General features: G+C 36.4%; 1 protein-coding gene across 1 annotated transcript in view; it reads right to left on the reverse strand.

The window, feature by feature from the left end:
- UHRF2 (ubiquitin like with PHD and ring finger domains 2) overlaps positions 1-21,230 on the reverse strand; it is an 86,263-nt gene that overhangs the window by 12,659 nt on the left and 52,374 nt on the right. The window contains exons 5-9 of the mRNA XM_046022490.1: positions 20,824-20,933; positions 17,778-17,964; positions 7,084-7,207; positions 6,666-6,773; positions 4,283-4,387 (exon numbers count right to left, since the gene is read on the reverse strand). Of these exons, the coding sequence (XP_045878446.1) occupies positions 4,283-4,387; positions 6,666-6,773; positions 7,084-7,207; positions 17,778-17,964; positions 20,824-20,933 (634 nt within the window). The remainder of the gene's footprint in view (positions 1-4,282; positions 4,388-6,665; positions 6,774-7,083; positions 7,208-17,777; positions 17,965-20,823; positions 20,934-21,230) is intronic.

A 21,230-nucleotide genomic window follows, 5' to 3' on the forward strand; every position in this document is an offset into this window, starting at 1 on the left:
AAGTGCTTTTATTGATCCAAAATGACTTCACTTTTTGTTGATCTAATATTGAAGTCTGTATTTTAAAGACTTACGCATTAAGGAATTTCATCGTTAGTGTGTATTCCATTTGAAGGAAATCTAGTAAACAACTACATCTAGAGCAGCCCAGAACGCTTCTTAAACAGTCTTCCAAATGGCATCTGGATTGACTACACAATGCTTATATTAAAAACTCTCTCAATTTCTTTTTTTTAAAGATTTTATTTATTCATCAGAGAGAGAGAGAGCACTCACACAACCAGGGAGAGCAGCAGGCAGAGGGAGAAGCAAGCTCCCTGTTGAGCAGGGAGCCCGAGGTGGGGCTTGATCCCAGAATCCTGGGATCATGACCTGAGTGGAAAGGAGATGCCTAACCAACTGAGCCCTGCAGCCCTCCTGTCAATTTTTTTTTCTTTTAAAGATTTATTTATTAATTTGACAGAGAGCGAGAGAGATCACAAGTACGCAGAGCAGCAGGCAGAGAGAAAGGAAGGGAAGCAGGCTCCCTGCTGAGCAGAGAGCCCGACACAGGGCTCGATCCCAGGACCCTGGGATCATGACCTGAGCTGAAGGCAGAGCCTTTAACCCACTGAGCCACCCAGGCGCCCCCCTCCTGTCAACTTTTAAAGTTATAGTTGTCATGGTGCTAGAAAGGAAAAAGTAGTGCTGACTATGAGACCACAATAGGGGCAACTTAAACTCCATAGTGTTTAAAATGAAAGAACAAAAACATTTCTGATCATTCCTCAAACAGCAAATAATCAAGAACAATTAAAATTCTATGTCATTAGCTCATCTATACTTTAATCATCACACCAACAGAAACTTTTAAACTATTATTAGGGGAAAAAAGAATTGTTGGACTGTCAGAACTAAACAAATATATTAGTTTAGACTAATCTTCCTAAGGAAAAATGATCCACCCAAATTTGTTACATATTCTAGTCCATGCTTCGCAAAGTTGTACCCTTGTGGGTCAGCAGCCTAAAGAATTCTGTTGTCTGGGAACACCTCATGTAAGAAGCCATCATCTATATAGGGGACATACTACTGCCCTAGAGTGACTCAATTTCCCAATCTTGACTTTTCTCTTAAGTGGTAAAGTAGCTGCCTAACACAATAAGCTGGATGCTCCCATTCCTGCCATCACCTTTATCAGGCAAGACCATCATCTCAATCTCCTTACTGCCCCCGTAAAGACTATCAGATAAATATCCTAAAGCATAGTTAAGATCATTAAACTTTTCCCAGACACCTTTTATGATTCCTTAATTCAAAGCTATCTAGTATACAGCTTCAATCTCTGCCAGTTTCTCTCAAAATACCCCTTACATGTTTGCAAAACTGGGTACTACCTGCCACTTTATTGCTGATAACACTTACCTAGCATTTACTCTGTGTGTGTGTGAGAGCGAGAGAGAGAAGTTAGACTAAACATGAACCCTACGAAGTATTTTTTTAAAGCCTTACTTTATAGATGAGGCAGAGGTTCATTAACTTGCCTAAGGTCACTTAACTAGTAAGAGATGGCACCAGACACCAACCCAGTTTGGTTCCAAAATCTGTTCCTGGTCACTGAGCATCATCTTTCTGAGTTCTTATTCTTCAAGTGGGGTTACCCTAACACAAGGCACGAAAACTAGCATTTGATTCTCAGGCTACTAGACTAAAATAGTAACTAGTTTATCAATAGGTATTCAGTAGTTTCATGTCCATTCATCTGGACATACCAAAGATTATGCACTACATGAATGGTATGCTTAAAGATTTCAAAACAATTTTCTCAAATAAGAAAAGTTTATTCAGGTTTCCTCCACCTATTTCTGTAGATTCGACCTGCCTGCAATAAGAGATCAAAAGATTAAAAAGGTTTATAAAACATATTAACATCTCCAAATATATCTTAGCTGTTGATCTAAACCCATGTTTTTTAGCTCCAAAATGAATTATTCCTTACATTATTTAACAGACTGAATTATTTAATTGCTTAAGACACATAATTAGTGGCTCATCAGTACTTTTCTCAACAAATGTTTAATGTTTGACTGGTAACTATATTCAAAAGAAGAGAAGAGGAAGTAGTAATAACCATCCTAATACAACTTGGCACTTGTTTTCACCGCTACATGTTTATGTTTTTTATATTTAAGATAAACTTTGCTATAGCTAATACAATATGTTATATGTTAACAATCCTTGTTATATGCTAAGACTACATAAATGACCTCATTTAAAATCAATAATTTTGCAGGTGCCTGGGTGGCTCAGTGGGTTAAAAAGCCTCTGCCTTCGGCTTAGGTCATGGTTCCAGGGTCCTGGAATTAAGTCACGCATTGGGCTCTGCTCAGCAAGGAGCCTGCTTCCCTTCTTCTCTCTGTCTGCCTCTCTGCCTACTTGTGATCTGTCAAATAAATAAATAAAATCTTAAAAAAAATCAATAATTTTGATATAAGATGGTGGTACTATTTTTTTCTATTTTACTCATGGGGAAACTGAGATTTGCTGAAGTAAAATAATTAGGCCAAGGTCTCACACACAAATGTCAGAGCCCAGATCAAACACAACGGGCTAGATTCTAAAAAAAATGTTAAAAAGATTCTACTTTTAGCTGGCTTGTTTTCTTACAGAGCCTTAAAAAAAAAAAAATCTAAGTGCCAACTATAGTAAACTATACAACATCCTTTGTATTTCTGAAAAATACAGCTTAAAAATAGGCATGTTAAAATGAGTACTCAAATAATTACCCTGCATATTTCCATCTTCAGCTTCTTTTGCCATACTAGTGTAAATATACTGCCAAATCTGCCTGTTAGAAATATGGCAAGCTTTTCTACCTTTGTCTGAAAACATACATAGCTAAAATAAACCAAAGAGACTGGGAGAAAATACCTGCAAACTACATATTCAATCAACAGCAAAAACTCCCAACTATGATTCAGTTAGAAAATGGGCAAATGACCTGAAGATATATCATCATCGGCCATTAGGGAGATACCTATCAGAGTGGCTAAAGTAAAACAAAGCAACAACACTGCATGCTGGCAAGAATGCAGAGAAACTGGATCACTTCTTTACACACTGCTAATAGAAATGCAAAGTGGTATAGTCACTCTGGAAAACAGTCTGGCAGTTTCTTAAAAAACTAAACATGCAATTACCATATAACCCAACAATGCACTTCTAGGTATTTATCACAGAAAAATGAAGACTTATATTTATTTAAAAAAAACCTGTACTCAAAAGTTTATTGCAGTTATTTGTAAAAGTCAAAAACTGGAACAATCCAAACATTCTTCAATGGGTGAATGGTTAAACTGTGGCATACCTATAGCATTGAATACTACTGAGCAATAAAAAGGAATAATTAATTAGTCATATAATATTTATTCATATAATTTATTCATATAATAATTAATACATGCCACAATTTGAGAATTATGCTGAGTTAAAAGTGCCTTTCCCAAAGGTCAAAGACTATTATGATTCCACCTATAAAATTTTTTAAAAGATTTTTAGAGAAAGAGAGAGGGAGGGAGAGTGCATGAGCATGTGAGGGGAGGGGCAGAGGGAGACAGAAACTGAGAAGCTCAAGTGGACATCCCGTTGAGTGTGGAGCCCCACTGAAGGCTCCATCCCATGACTCTGAGATCATGACCCAAGTGGAAATCAAGAGTCGGATGGTTAACTGACTGAACTATATAGGTGCCCCTCCACTTCTAAAAATGTTGAAACAACAAAATTATAGAAATGGATAACAAATTAGTGGTTGTCTGGGGTTAGGGAGGAGTTGAGGGAGGGCAGATATAGTAGGTGTGGCTATCAACGGGCAACATGAGGATACTTGTGGTAGGGAAATGTTCAGTGACCTGAATGTATTAATATCAATATCCTGGCTGTGACACTGTACTATAGTTTTCTAAGAGGTTACCACTGAGGGGGAAATGGGTAAACGGCACAGAGATATCTACAAGATTTCTAAGGCTACATGTCAATCTACAACATCCCAAAATACTAATTAAAAAAAAAAGAAGAGCTCTACAGAGAATGTATTTTCATTGCAGTAATCAGTTAACACATATATACATAAATCTGTACATGTGAAGACTGAAGACTGCCAACTGACTTGTAATTTGTACAGAGTGACCACTTCAACACAAAAACTGCTAAAAAAAAATGGGATTTGATATATGCTAGAAAAATCTTCTGCATTTTTCTGAATGATCAAGACAGGTTCTAAAGAAAAAGTTGTATCATGACTTACTACTTCATCAGCAAATCCACCAGCAAGGACAAGGGAATAAGCCCCATCATTACTTCGACCATGAATTCCACCAACATGGGGCCTATGGACACCTGCTTCGCTCACCTATAAAATAAAGAGAGTCTCAAAATACCTTTGAATAGTCAAGTTATATTTACAAAATGCTTTCACAGGTATTATTGAATCTTAAAGGCTTCTAAGAACTGAATGTCACCCAGAATTCTATCATTTGCTCACCAACTTTATTTCTTCCCAACTATGTATCCCTTAAGTACAAGCTGGTAACCTTAAAACTGCTCAGACCTAGAATTCTGAGTTTCAAAATAATTATTAAATACCATTCTATGTCTACTCATCATTACAGCTCAACTTGGGTGAAACAGAATTTATCAGTTGTCCAAATCCCTTCCTATCTTATTTCTTCTCTTCAATTACTGTGCTACTCCCTAGCCACATCAGAAAGGCAAGAGTCATTTATTCTTTTTTTTTGAGAGAGGGTGTGTACAAGTGGGTGGGGGGGTTAGGGAGAGAGAGAATCTTAGCAGGGGCTCAATCTCATGACCCTGAGATCATGACCTGAGCCAAAATCAAGAGTAGGATGCTTAACCGAATGAGGAGCCCAGGCACCTCAGGTAGGAGACATTTTAGCCTCTTTCTTCTCCTCTATTTTTCAAACCCATTTTGGTCATAAATACTGCTGATCAATCTCCTAAATCTCTCAAATATATCTTTTTCTACTTCAATTGCTATAATCTTAGTTTGAGTCATGAATGCTATAAACACCTTTTTTTCAATGCCTCCAGTTTTTCTCTTCAAACCCCATTCTACCCATCACAAACAAAATACTTTTAAGAACAAATCTACTTTTAATATTCAACATACATTAAAGCCCCAAGTATTATATATTACCCTCTCTCAATCTGGCTCCTATCTACTTTCCCCACTTTAACTCTTATCTCCTCCAACTTTTCCTTTATAGAGCATGTATGTCTGAGCCAAAATTATTCAATGTTACCCAAACATGCTTCCCGATTTGTTAAATTTACTCATGGTATTCTACTACTTCAATACTTCTTCCCATGTATCTTCAATTTTAGCTCACTGGAACAGTGTCACTTTGTGGACTTCAAACTCCCTGAGAGAAGTATTAGAATTCATTTGTTCTCTCATGTAATTGTTCTTAGAGAGAAAGTAGCTGAAATCCAAGCCTGAATAGCGGAGTGGGGAAAGATACATATTAGAAGTGATGAGAAGCTAATAAAAGCATCAGAACCTGAGTTCAGGTCTTGAAAACACCAGGTACTCCAGAAGACAGGACCACTTGATTCCCAACCTCACCAATCCTGATGAAAATAAATTTGACTCTTCCCCATTTCCTAAATGGCAAATCCATCCCTGTAGTTGCTCAGGCCAACAACCTCAAACTCATCCAAGATCATATTAAGAGGATTTTTAGAATTAGGAATAAATTAGTGACAGGTATACTGAGGGGTGGTGGTGGGGGAACAGGAGCAAAGAAAAAGGAAAAAACCAAGGTAATTAAAAATAACTAAGTGTACTTTTCATTATATTTATAATGCTATATTGTATTTATTTGTAGTATTTTTTTTTACCATATTTAAAGATCTGAAGTCATAAAACATGCATATGGATTTAGCCAAAATTATAATATAACCATTGCAAGGATGGGAAGACACAGAGTGTGTTAAACCAAATGCTCATCTCCTATAGAAAGAAGTTAATGAAGACAAATGCAGTAGAAACATGCTGTTTAAAAATAAGGTAAATCTAGAAGAAACAACTAAAACTTTAAAGTAGTTGTCTCTGAGAAACAGAAAATGAAGATGAATAACTTTTAAGTTCTCTATAATGATTAAATTACCATTCTAAAAAGGAAGTTAGAAATGAATACAACAGAACCTTCAAGAGGGAAAGAGAAGTTATTTTATCCTTGGGTTATCTGGCACTTCCTTTGACCAACAACTTTAATGCTCATTCAGGAGGATAAGCCCCAAACAAAACACGTGAATGAACTTTCTTGGACTTTAATGACATTATTTTAAAGATAAAAAAATTTAATATTTCAAATATTAAATTATCAGCAAGAAAAATTCTCTTAAAAGGCTTAACAATAATGTCAACTATTAGAAGAGTAAAACAAAGTGATGAAAAGGCATAGCTGATGCCTAATTCCATGATGTATGGTTCTCTGTCTTAAGCTATGGGGAAGAGTCTATCAATCCTATAGAATCTTTCATTCTAACAATTGAATGCCATGTGATGAAACCTAGGTTAGTCCACTTACAATCAAAAGAAACTGACACTGCTGCAATTTTAACTATATCCGACTTTACCCTTTCAACACAGCCAATTTAAAACATACCTGAACTCTAAATCTCCATGTTGATCCAACAGGAATCCCAGGAATAGGTCCATAATGATTAGAAGGAACAATAGTACATTCTCTAGTGCGACCAACACAGGCCATTCCCTACAAGTCAACAAACAAGCTACTTGAGAAACTGGTTATGTCAAATCTTAAAGGCTTTAATTCCCAAAAATAAAAATAAAATAGAAACTAACTATATGATTAACAATATATAATTTATATGATTTCATTAACATATAGCTAACAGTTACAGCAAATTAACAACTACATACTTAAACAATAAAGTTATTTGTTAATATTTCTGATATGAAAATATAATTTATGTCACCACTGCTGCTGGTATTGAAATGTTGTAACTTGCATTATAGTCATAAATGTTATAGCTAGGAAGAAAAGAGACTTTCTTCTTTACCCTGCCCCAGTCTCTCCGGCTTTCAGTACTAGCTGATGGCATCTTTGCTTTCTTTTTACTCATCTTGAGTTTTTCACCAGCCTTTACAACTTCACTGGAATCAGTTTTACAGGAAGGACAGTACCTTTAAAAGAAAAAGGAATTTTGATAATACCATATTAAAGCCAGTAACAGAATGACCTTTCTAGGTCAGAACAAGTTTTAAGAGGTAATACTTGGTGTATATTCTAGATCTTCAGCCGGCATTTAAATATTAAACTTTTGAAAATATTTACATGGATAAGCTAGCAGGGAAAACAAAACAAAACAAAATAAAACTTATCACTCCTTTAAAGAACATAAAGCTTTATAATATCAGAAAATCTCAAATTCAGTTCAAAAGCCAGACAAAGCTGTCCAATTCAAATAGCACCATGAACTGATTTTTTTTTAGAGATTTTATTTACTTATTTTTGCTAGAGAAAGAGAGAGAGTGAGCATAAGCGGGGGGAGGGGGGTGGTGGTTGGGGGGCCGACTCTCCATTGAGCAGGGAACCTGATGTGGGACTTGATCACAGGACCCGAAGGGAGATGCTTAACAAGTAGCCACCCAGGCAGCCATGAACTCTAATCTTATCACTAACCTGGAGAATGGAATTATTCATTAATTATTATTATTAATTCATTCATATCATTAATTCATTATTAATTATTATTAAAACAAAAGTAGCAAGAATAGATAATCCTAGCCTGAATGTTCAACTATGCAACTGAATTGGTTACATCCTCATCTAAACTGCTTATTAAAACTCTAAAAGTCAAAAATGTATACTCCATCACAGCTAATATACAGGATCCAAGGATGCTTGTTTATATTAGCCTTAACCCTAGGTTCTGTTTTAATTGTCTATACTTTTTGTCCTTTAGCCTGTTTGTAGTTGGTCAACCTACTATTAACTTGCATATCATTATAAGCTACCTTAAATCATACTTAAAAAGCAAAGTATAAATATGTCTATAGAATCAGATGAGGCTGTTCCTCTATTACCAAGGAATGCGAACTTGAGGGATGTCCTAATAAAGATCAACTGGCCCCTGCCCCCGTTACTATTAAATGTGCCTATACTTTCCATTTCATAATCACTCCATACAGTCTATAGAGCTCAAAACCATCCATGCCCACCAGTTAATTCTGAGTACTTAATTATGAGATATTTTGTTTAGTATTAGAGGAAAGAAAAATGTAATTTAGTCCCTGATTCTGAGAAAATCAGTTAGGTTGTGATATACTTATGCAAAATCATGGCAAAAATTAAAATGTAGGAGAAAGCAATAAATACTATCAAGTAAAATCCCTTCTTATTGGAAAATGAGGAGGCTTCCAAAAATTAATTTCTTCTAAGACCAGATTTTACCCAACACGATAACCTTTAAAACTATATTTTTTCAGAGATCTTAGGGGCAAAGCAGATACTATTGATGGTGAGAAAATGATTTCAGAGGTTAAATATGTGAACAACATGATTTGGAGAAATAGAAAAGATATACCAGGCACTCTTTTGGTGCTGGAGATAAATATAATCAAAATGTTTGTACAGAGTAAAGAAAACTACTACATACAACAAAACAATTTCAGGAAGTCGTGAAGTTCTATAAAGGAAATATCTCAAGGTTATGTGGGTGTTAAGAGTGATTAGAAATGATATGTGTCTTTAGATAGAGTTATTTTGTTTTCATTTTTTGTGATTTTTTAAAAATTAATATATAATGAATTATTAGCCCCAGGGGTACAGGTCTGTGAATCGCCAGATTTACACACTTCACAGTACTAACCATAGCATATACCCTCCCCAGTGTCCATAACCTCACCACCCTCTCCCTAAACCCCTCCCCCTGGCAATCCTCAGTTTATTTTGTGAGATTAAGAATCTCTTATGGTTTGTCTCCCTCCCGATCCCATCTTGTTTCATTTATTTTTTTCCTACCCCCAAAGCCACCACATTGCATCTCCTCTTCCTTGTATCAGGGAGATCATATGATAGTTGTCTTTCTCCGACTTATTTCGCTAAGCATAATACCCTCTAGTTCCATCCACGTCGTCACAAATGGCAAGATTTCATTTCGTTTGATGGCTGCATAGTATTCCATTGTGTATATATACCAAATCTTCTTCACCCATTCATCTGTTGATGGACATCTAGGTTCTTTCCATAGTTTGGCTATTGTGGACTTTGCTGCTATAAACATTTGGGTGCATGTGCCCCTTTGGATCACTACATTTGTATCTTTAGGGTAAATACCCAGTACTGCAATTGCTGGGTCGTAGGGTACTCTATTTTCAACTTTTTGGGAACCTCCATGTTGTTTTCCAGGGTGGTTGTACCAGCTTGCATTCCCACCAGCAGTGTAGGAGGGTTCCCCTTTCTCTGCATCCTCGCCAGCATCTGTCATTTCCTGACTTGTTAATTTTAGCCATTCTGACTGGTGTGAGGTGGTATCTCATTGTGGTTTTGATTTGTATTTCCCTGATGCTGAGTGATATTGAGCAATTTTTCATGTGTCTATTGGCCATCCGGAAGACTTCTTTGCAAAAATGTCTGCTCATGTCTTCTGCCCATTTCTTGATTGGATTATTTATTCTTTGGGTATTGAGCTTGATAAGCTCTTTATAGATTTTGGACACTAGCCCTTTATCTCATATGTCGTTTGCAAATATCTTCTCCCATTCTGTCAGTTGTCCTTTGGTTTTGTTAACTGTTTCCTTTGCTCTGCAAAAGGTTTTGATCTTGATGAAGTCCCAATAGTTCATTTTTGCCCTTGCTTCCCTTGCCTTTGGCAATGTTCCTAGGAAGAAGTTGCTGTGGCTGAGGTTGAAGAGGTTGCTGCCTGTGTTCTCCTCAAGGATTTTGATGGATTCCTTTCTCACAATGAGGTCCTTCATCCATTCGGAATCTATTTTTGTGTATGGTATAAGGAAATAGTCCAATTTCATTTTTCTGCATGTGGCTGTCCAATTTTCCCAACACCATTTGTTGAAGAGACTGTTTTTTTTTTTTTCCCCATTGGACATTCTTTCCTGCTTTGTCGAAGATTAGTTGACCATAGAGTTGAGGGTCTATTTCTGGGCTCTCTATTCTGTTCCATTGATCTATGTGTCTGTTTTTGTGCCAGTACCATACTGTCTTGATGATTACAGCTTTGTAATAGAGCTTGAAGTCTGGAATTGTGATGCCACCAACTTGGGCTTTCTTTTTCAATATTCCTCTAGCTATTCAAGGCCTTTTCTGATTCCATACAAATTTTAGGATTATTTGTTCCATTTCTTTGAAAAAAAAAAAAAGGATGATATTTTCATAGGAATTGCATTAAATGTGTAGATTGCTTTAGGTAGCATAGACATTTTCACAGTATTTGTTCTTGTAATCCATAAGCATTGAACATTTTTCCATTTCTTTGTGTCTTCCTCATTTTCTTTCATGAGTACGTTATAGTTTTCTGAGTATAGATTCCTTGCCTCTTTGGTCAGGTTTATTCCTAGGTATCTTATGGTTTTGGGTGCAATTGTAAATGGGATTGACTCCTTAATTTCTCTTTCTTCTGTCTTCTTGTTGGTGTAGAGAAATGCAACTGATTTCTGTGCATTGATTTTATATCCTGACACTTTACTGAATTCCTGTACAAGTTCTAGCAGATTTGGAGTCTTTTGGGTTTTCCACATACAGTATCTGCAGAGTGAGAGTTTAACTTCTTCTTTGCTGATTTGGATGCCTTTAATTTCTTTTTGTTGTCTGATTGCTGAGGCTAGGACTTCTAGTACAATGATAAATAGCAGTGGTGATAATGGACATCCCTGCCGTGTTCCTGATCTTAGTGGAAAAGCTCTCAGTTTTTCTCCACTGAGGATGATATTCGCCGTGGGTTTTTCACAGATGGCTTTGATGATACTGAGGTATGTGCCCTTTATTTCTATACCTTGAGGAGTCTTGATCAGGAAAGGATGCTATACTTTGTCAAATGCTTTTTCAGCATCTATTGAGAGTATCATATGGTTTTTGTTCTTTTATTAATGTATTGTATTACACTGATTGATTTGTGGATGTTGAACCAACCTTGCAGCCCTGTAATAAATCCCACTTGGTCGTGGTAAATAATCCTTTAAATGTACTGTTGGATCCTACTGGCTAGTATTTTGGCGAGAATTTTCACATCTGTGTTCATCAAGGATATTGGTCTGTAATTCTCTTTTTTGATGGAATCTTTGTCTGGTATGGGGATCAAGGTAATGTTAGCTTCATAAAATGAGTTTGGAAGTTTTCCTTCCATTTCTATTTTTTGGGAACAGTTTCAGGAAAATAGGAATTATTTCTTCTTTAAATGTTTGGTGGAATTCCCCTGGGAAGCCGCCTGGCCCTGGGCTCATTTGTTGGGAGATTTTTGATGACTGCTTCCATCTCCTTAATGGTTATGGGTCTGTTCAGGTTTTCTATTTCTTCCTGGTTCAGTTGTAGTAGTTTATATGTCTTTAGGAATCCATTTCTTCCAGATTGTCAAATTTTCTGGTGTATAGTTGTTCATAATATGTTCTTATAATTTTTTGTATTTCTTCGGTGTTGGTTGTGATTTCTCGATAGTTATTTTCTAGTGAAAGTCCAGCTGAGACCAAAGGGGGTCAGTCCTATGAAGAAGCCAGGGAATGCATTCTGGGCAAAAACACATTAAGTATACAAGTCCTAAGGCATAAGAAGTGTAGTATGCCTTGAAAAACATAAAAGTGGGTAAATCCCAAGTTTAGCAAAATAAACTGCACAGAGATAAGCAATGAGGTTATAGAGCAGGCAGGGCCATGTCAGAATAAAACCTAAGCTCATGCCATCTAAGTCCAACAGGACAACACTAGGGGAGTAAACCAATTCAGGACTTAGTTAAGATCATTCTGCTGCTGTGGGAGAAAGGACAGTTGGTAAGCAATGTGAAAGCAAGGAGACCAGCTAGGTGTTTTATTATACTGTTCAGGGAAATGAAATTAGTTTGCACTGAAGGGTGGAGAGCAGAGAAAGATTATGGAGGACTAACAAGACCTGCTCATGTATTACTGGATGCAGAATATGTGAGGAGGGCAAAGAGGAAGTTTAGCTTTTCGGCCTGAACAAGTAGATGAATTATAGCATTTACTGAAGACTGGGGAAAGAGCAGGATTTTAGGGGTGTGTTTATGGAAATCAAGATCTCCATTTGGCCTAATTTTGTGATGTCCATCAAGTAAACAATTGAATGAATACAGGAATATACAACCCAGGGAAGATTAGATAGAAAGATATTGAAAATTTAGAACCACTGGCTCAGTATTTAAAGTCTCATGATCAGATGAGGTCATCTAAGAAGCAAGCATGAAGACAAAAAAAGCAAGTGAGCAGTGCTTTGGAAAACTCTTAAATCTGATAGATACGGAAAGGCCAAGTGAGGTACAATGAAAAGTAGGTCATATGGTATCACACAATCTATAAAAACAGAGCTGAGAAGTACAAGTAAGGAGAGGACTTAGAAGTGACCATTGGATTTTGCAACGTGGAAAGTGTCTTTGAGCCTAACATAAATGTAGTGGAGTTGTGGGAAGGAAAGTCCAACTGGAGAGCTAAAGCAAACAAGACAAGAGAAAACAGAAATCATCAATGAAGATAGCTCTTCAGAAGCTTTGCTATAAAGGAAGCAAAGAAATTGGATCAAGGGAAGGGGAGTGTCTATTTGGAAGACTGAACAGATTCCAGGATACTAATGAAATGACCCAGTACTGGCAATGTGAGAATTACCTATAGAAATGAAATTCCTGAAAAGGCAAAGGGTTTTGGAACTGTGAGGACAGGTAAAAGGGTCTGCATTTTAGAGAGATAGGAACTATCCTCCACAGAAACAAAAGGGAAGAAAAATACATGAGACAAAATCTATGAGACTTTAGAGGAAATATAATTACTGTTGAATAGATGGTAAAATACAGCTTGTGACCATGCGAGGGAGAAGGAGGGGGTAAAAGGAAGAAGTTAGATCCCTTTGCTTCTCCCATTCTTATAGTTTCTGTGGTAATATAATAACAACCTTCTCAACAAGTGGGGAGAAGCCAAAAGAATGGAAAACAATCTATTCTTCACAATAATACCAGCTACCCAACTGTGATGTTATTACAGGCACGCCTCATTTTATGGCACTTCAGATACTGTGTTTTTTACAAATTGAAGATCTATGGCAACAGTGTTGAGCATGTCCATTGGTGCGATTTTTCCAACAGCATTTGCTCACTTTCTGTCTCTGCGTCACATTTTCGTAATTCTTGCAGTATTTCACACTTTTTCATTATTATATTGTTAGGGTGATCTGCAATCAGTGATTAAGATTTGCTGAAAGCTCAGATGATGGCTAGTATTTGAAGCAATTAAGTATTTTTAAAGTATCATATGTATTTTTTTAGAAACAATGTTACTGCACACTTAATAGACTACAACATCATGTGTAAACATAACTTTTACATGCACTGGGAAGCAAAAAAATTCATCTGACTTGCCTTATTGTGGTATTTACTTAATGTAATGGTCTGAAACCTGTACTACATCTGAAGTATGCCTGTATTTCTGAGTGTGATATCCCTTAACTTAACCCTGCACGCCAGCAACACTCCACAGCTTAAGAAGAAAAAACTTCTTAGTATGACATGAAAAAGTTTATTATTATTTTGGGTATGTTCTTCCCAGTCTTTTTTCTAATGATTTTGTTTTGTAGCTAAGACTATTTAATGGAAGTAGTATAGGCTTCAGGCAGTATATTTAACCCTAGTGCCTGGTTCTACTTATTAACCTCAAAGGATTAAATACAATAATCCATATAAAGCAGTTTGTTGGTATCTGCATATATTAAGCATTTAATAATCATTAAGTACTATTACAGGCACATCTACAATAACTGGGGAGTCCCTGGCCAGACTTATCAAAAAGAAAAGGACTGAAATAAATAAAATCGTGAATAAAAGAGGAGATATCACAACCAACACTGCAGAAATACAATTATAAAAACATATTAGGAGCAACTATATGCCAACAAGTCAGGCAATCTGGAAGAAATGAATGCATTCCTAGAAATGTATAAACTACCAAAACTCAAACAGGAAGAATAGAAAAACCTGAACAGACCCATAGCCAGCAAGGAAATTGAAGCAGTAATCAAAAATCTCCCAACAAACAAAAGCCCAGGGCTAGATGGCTCCCCAGGGGAATTCTAATTCTTTTGAAACTTCCAAAAAATAGAAATGGAAGGAAGACATTCAAACTCTTTATATGAGGTCAGCACTACTTTTATCCCAAAACCAGACAAAGATCCCACCGAAAAGAGTTACAGACTAATATCCCTGATGAACATGGAAGCAGAAATTCTCACAGATATTAGCCAATAGGATTCCAACAGTACATTAAAAGGATTATTCACCACAACCAAGGTGGATTTATTCTTGGGCTGCTAGGTTGGTTTAATATCTGCAAATCAATCAATGTGACACATCACATTAACATAAGAAAGGACAAGAACCATATGATCCTCTCAACAGATGCAGAAAAAGCATGTGACAAAGTACAGCATGCTTTCTTGATGAAAACACTCCACAGTGTAGGGATAGAGGGTATATACCTCAATATCATAAAAGCCATCTATGAAAAGCCCACAGCAAATATCATTCTCAATAGGGAAAAACAGAGAGCTTTTCCTCTAAGGTCAGGAACACAGCAGGGATGTCCACTTTCACAACTATTATTCAACATAGGACTAGAAGTCCTGGCCTCAGCAATCAGACAACAAAAAGAAATAGAAGGCATCCAAACCGGCAAAGAAGAAGTCAAACTCCCACTCTTCATAGATGATACTCTGGGGAAAAACCCAAAAGACTCAACCCCCAAATTGCTAGAACTCATACACGAATTCAGTAAAGTGGCAGGATATAAAAATCAATGCACACAAACCAGTTGCATTTCTATATACTAACAATGACATAGGAGAAAGAGAAATTAAGTAGTTAATCCCATTTACAACTGACCCCAAAGCCCAAGATACCTAGGAATAAACCTAGCCAGAGGCAAAGGATTGGTACTCAGAAAACTACAGAACACTCATGAAAGAAATTGAGGAAGACAAAGAAATGGAAAAATGTTCCATGCTCATGTATTGGATGAACAAATATCGTGAAAATGTCTATGCTACCCAGAGCAATCTATATATTCAATGCAATCCTTATCAAAATACCATCAACATTTTTCACAGAGCTAGAACAAATAATCCTAAAATTTGTATGGAAGCAGAAAAAACCCCAAATAGCCAAAGGAATGTTGAAAAAGAAAACAAAAGCAGCAGGTATCACAATCCTGAACTTCAAACTCTATTACAAAGCTATAATTATCAAGACAGTGTGGTACGGGCACAAAAACAGACACATAGATCAATGGAACAGAACAGAGAAGCCAGAAATAGACCCGTAACTCTATGGTCAACTGATCTCTGATGAAGCAGGAAAGAATATCCAATGGAAAAAAGACAGTCTTTTCAACAAATGGTGTTGAGAAAATTGGACAGCCACATATAGAAGAATGAAACTGACCATTTTCTTACAATATACACAAAAATAGACTCAAAATGGATGAAAGACAGAAATGTTAAACAGGAATCCATCAAAACCCTAAAGAAGAGGGATGCCCGGATGGCTTAGCCAGTTAAGCATCTGCCTTCAGCTCAGATCATGATCCCAGGATTCTGGAATCGAGTCTTGCATCGGGCTCCTTGCTCAGTGGGTAGCCTAGTTCTCCCTCTGCCTGTCACTTTCCCACTTGTGCTCACTCACCCTCTCTCTTTCTCTGGCAAATAAATAAATTACAATCTTAAAAAAACCCCAAATCCTAGAGAACATAGGCAGCAACCCCTATGACCTCAGTTGCGCAACTGCTTGCTAGACACATCTCCAAAGGCAAGGGAACCAAAAGCAAAAATGAGCCATTGGGACTTTATCAAGATAAAAAGCTTTTGTACAGCAAGAGAAACAGTCGACAAAACCAAAAGACAACCAACAGAATCGGAGAAGATATCTGCAAGTGTCTTATCAGATAAAAGGCTAGTATCCAAAGTCTATAAAGAACTTATCAAACTCAATACCCAAAAAACAAATAATCCAGTGAAGAAATGGGCAGAAGACGGTAACAGACATTTCTCCAAAGACATCTAAATGGCCAACAAACATATGAAAAAATGCTCCATATCACCTGTTCTATCAGGGAAATACAAATCAAAACCACAATGAGATATTACCTCACACCAGTTAGTTTGGCTAAAATTAATAAGTCAGGAAATGACAGATGTTGGCAAGGATGAGAGAAAAGGGAACCTTCCTACACTGTTGGTGGGAATGCAAGCTGGTGCATCACTCTGGAAACAGTATGGAGGTTCCTTAAAGTTAAAAACAGAACTACCCTATGATCCAGCAATTGCACTACTAGGGATTTACCCCAAAGATACAAAGTAGTGGTCTGAAGGGGCATGCACCCCAGTGTTTATAGCAGCAATGTCCACAATAGCCAATCTAGGAAAGATCCAGATGTCCATTAACAGATGAATGGAGAAAGATGTGGTATCTATATACAGTTAAATACTACTCAGCCATTTAAAAAAAAAAAAAGAAAAAGAAAGAAAAGAAAAGAAATCTTGCCATTTACAACAAGGTGGATAGAACTGAAGGATACTATGCTAAGCAAAATAAGTTAATCAGAGAAGACAACAGATGATTTTACTCATATGTGGAATTTAAGAAATAAAACAGAGGAACATATAGGGGAAGGGAGGAAAAACAACAAGACAAAATCAGAGAGGGAGATAAACCATAACAGATTCTTAATCAAAGGAAACAAAATGAGTGCTGCTGGAGGGGAGGGGATGGTTGGGGATTGGGTAACTGGGTGATGCACATTAAGGACGGCACGTGATGTAAGGAGTACTGGGTATTACATAAGACAGATGAATCACTGAACTCTGAAACTAATAATATATCATACATTAATGGAATTTAAATAAATTTTTTAAAAGAGCACAAAAATTTTTTTAAAAAGTAATAAAATAATGGGAATAGAGGGGACCACCCATAAAGGCTTTCCCAGGTAAAGTCATAGTTAAGTGAAAACCTGAAGAATAAATATTATCCTGAAGGTTAAGCAAAGACGAAAATGCTTCTAAGAAAAAAAATGTATCCAGTGTAAAAGCCCAAAGTAGAGAAAGATGACGACTTACTTAAGGAGCTGAAAGATATTTAATCTGGCTAAGGTACAGAGTATTTGGGAAGACGAAAGAGAAAAATAAGAAATACACCTGGAGAAAAAAAAAAAAAAAGTATTGTGGAAGGCCCTCTAGGGCCCTGTAGGGGGACATAAAGGAGTTAACTCAATCTGGTTTGTATTTCTGAAAGAACACAGACACCATATTAGAGGAAGGACTGCAAGGATTAAAAAATGGAGCTAGAGACCGATTCCCAAACTGTTATAATAACCAAATAAGGTTATCAATGGCAAGTAAACATTGGCTATAAAATTTTTAAGCACTTTAATACACATTATATATCTTCAAAAATCTTCTTTTGGTGGTTCAAATACACATTTCACATTCAATTCTTAACACAGTAACAGTAACAAAAAACCTTGATAATCATACCAGTACTCCTCTTCAGGGACCTTATCCAAAGGTGGATTCAGGCAGTAAATATGATAGGCCATGTTACATTCATCACATAGAAGCTGCATGTTAGGTTCCTGTTTTCCACCACATATATGACAGGAGCAAGAATGACATTTCTTATTTGGATCTCCACCACAAATGTCACACTCAGGATCATTTTTCCCTATTAAGAATAAATTTATAACAAGCCCAGTGTTAGGATCATTTTTACATCTAAGAATCTTACAAAGAAAAACACATGAAAATAGCACATAGCTTTTTTTAATAGAAAAAAATACAAAGAATAATCAAGTGTGGGACTTCATGAATAAATGCCTAAGCTTCATTCTATACCATCAAAATAATAGGGATGAAGCCCATGCAGAACAGCCATCTCTACCTGCAAGAGAATAATGTATACTCCTGCCTTTAAAAATTGTGTTGACCAGACTGAGAGTTCCAGGGGCAATGCAGAGAACTCACCAGGGTACCATAAGGTGTCTTCAGACTTCAAGGGAACACAACATTCTGTTGCACAAAGTTGTCTGGATCTAACTCCTTAATAAAGGGAACTATTAAATACCATGTACTCTGTAGACCTAAACCTTTCCTTGAGTGGGCTAAACTAAGAGGGGAGGGCTGATTTTAAGAGTTAGCAAGCCCATTTTGGTTCCCATTTAAGCTATGCCCCCCAAATACTTTGTATCAATAATAGAAATTAGTATTTCTAACTCAGTTGATTTTTATCTTATTTGTCAACTGGTTCAGAACTCTGGCGTGTAAGAGGGGTAGCATTTATTGCCACCCCCCAACCTATCTAAATCCAAACAGCTTTTGCCAAAGTGTTTCCTTGAAATTGTAAGATATACATATGTACACAAAAAAACTTAATGTTCATACTACAAAAATTAATTTAAATGTCAAAAGAGAAATGGTTGGAAAGATTTTATTAAAAATAGCTAAGTTTACAAGAACCATAATACAGACATAATCAGGTATATGAAACACAAAGGGAAACTGCAGAATTTTATTTTTAAAACACAAAGATGAATATGTGGATAGTGGAAGATGTTTAGAACGATATACAATGTTAGAATGATTACTTCCTGGGAGTCCTATATTTACATTTTTAAAATTATTATTTTGAAGGAGAGAGAATGAGAGAGAATGAAGGGGGGAGGGTCGGAGGGAGAAGAAGACTTCCTGCTGAGCCGGAACCCGATGCAGGATGGATCCTGGGACTCCAGGATCACGACCTAAAATGAAGGCAGTCGCCTAACCAACTGAGCCACCCAGGCACCCCCTATATTAAAATTAATATTGTTCTGGATTTTGAATTTCTGACAAATGTACACAATACATTTGTGGGAAATTTACCATATCAGAACTGATCTAGCAATATGAGGGAAATGGGGAACCATACGGGAAAAATGAGAGAGGGGTAAGGGAAAAGGCACTAATTTCAGTACTGTCTGACTGGCCACAACCTATTCCTGCTAATGAATGGCAGATAAAATTTTGTTTCACTTCCACTAAGAGAGCTGTGACAACACGTAACTAATGGCTATATAACAGACCTAAAAACATGCCTTTGACATGTTTAGATTTTTGGTATAGAGAGTCATGTCAAAAGCAATCTGGTTGTTGCTGTGAAATGATTTCTTTACATACAAGTTTAAAGTTGTAGCTGTAAAGTGATTAGTATTCAGCAGAGGAGAGATATGGAGAATGAGAGAGAACAGAATATAGGTGTACTAAGAGATAACAGAAAGACAAAAAAATCCTCATCTATTTTGGATTTGTATTGTGTTTTACTGAGAATGACTAACTCACATTAAATAGGTTTACTCAGTGGCACCTGGGTGGCTCAGTTGGTTAAGCATCTGACTCTTGATTTTAGCTCAGATCGTGATCTCTGGGTTGTGAGATCGAGCCCTGCATCAGGCTCCACACTCAGCAGGGAGTCTGCTTAAGATTCTTTTTTTCTCCCCCTCTGTCCCTGTCCACACCCCCTCCTCGTGCCTCTAAAATAAAATAAATGAATCTTTAAAAAAAAAAAAAAGAAAGAAGCAGGTTTATTCAAGTTACTTTTACTCCTAGGATATAACCATACCAGTAATCATACAGAGTATGCCTGAAGGCTATTAATTCAAATCCAGATATATCAGCATTGCAGTCTCAAAGAATGAGAATGGCTTAGACTAGTAACATGAAAGTCTATTTACTGATCTGTTAAAGGTATTGTTTTGCTATTATCTTGCACAACTGCGGTAAAAAAAAGTTAAGCAGAAGCCTTTAGTTGGGAGTATTTTTCTAAAACAATACCAGATATTAAGGCTCCTAGCTGGCTCACCAGGTAGAGCATGCAACTTTTGATCTCAGGGTTTTAAGTTTGAGTCCCATGTTGGCTGTAGAGATTACTTAAAAATTAAATCTTAAAAAAAATACTAGATATTGACATGTAGCATAAAGTCAATAAACTACTTTCCCCAAAAAATACAGAATGAAGAGAGTATGAGACAGTAATCTATTTGGAAAGATAGTGAGTGAGCCATGAATTAAAAGACCCAAAATCTACTACCTCTGTTACCAACTAGCTGTATGATATTAAGCAAATACAATATGTACAGTGAAATACGTACAATTCTCACAACTGTTTATACCTCATTTATTACCTCTCATAAACTAGCAGCTCAACTGGCATTGTCAGACTCTACTCATACAAAAATAAATCTCATTATTAAAAGTCAATCTGGGGTGGCCACAAAATTATTGAGTGGGTTATTTGGACAGAATCTATAGTCAAGAAAACAAAATGGCAATAAAATGCCGAGAAAAAATTTTTTGATTTTTTTGATTTTGGATTTTTTTGTCATTTGAAAAAAATCCATTAAATCCACTAAACCAAAATGATCAAAATTGTTGTTTTGCAAATGTCTGTATGATTTACACTTTTATACTTTCTCAGAAGTTATTTCCTGGGTGGTTAAAATACCAATCAAGTACAACACACATAGTCTAAACCCGTAAGAAAAATCCATACTTAAAAACTTTCCATCTGCCAATGATAGGGGATGAGCTCCAGGTTTCTCGATCTTAAAGATTTCATTTACAAATCTTATCTGGCAGTCATTTAATTTTCCTTCAGAACCCCTGTTTAAAAAAAAGAAGAAAAGTTAACTTTTGCCACCAAAATCTAAACCATAAACAATTAAGAGTCATTTCGGAAACCCACTGACTTTACTGATGTAAAACTGGGATCCTAGCTATTCTAATCACCTTGAGCTACTGTTTCCAACGGCAGGAAAAGTACAACAGTGAGTAGTTACTATTCAAAGTCAAGTATTAACTTTAGTGCAATATTAGGAAAAAAAGTTGGATTTCGCCTAGGTTATAAGCACTAGGTCAAATGGTACTCTATGAATCAAAATAAAAGATTTAAACATATTT

Source organism: Meles meles, chromosome 11, assembly GCF_922984935.1.
Source record: "Meles meles chromosome 11, mMelMel3.1 paternal haplotype, whole genome shotgun sequence".
Lineage (NCBI taxonomy): Eukaryota > Metazoa > Chordata > Mammalia > Carnivora > Mustelidae > Meles > Meles meles.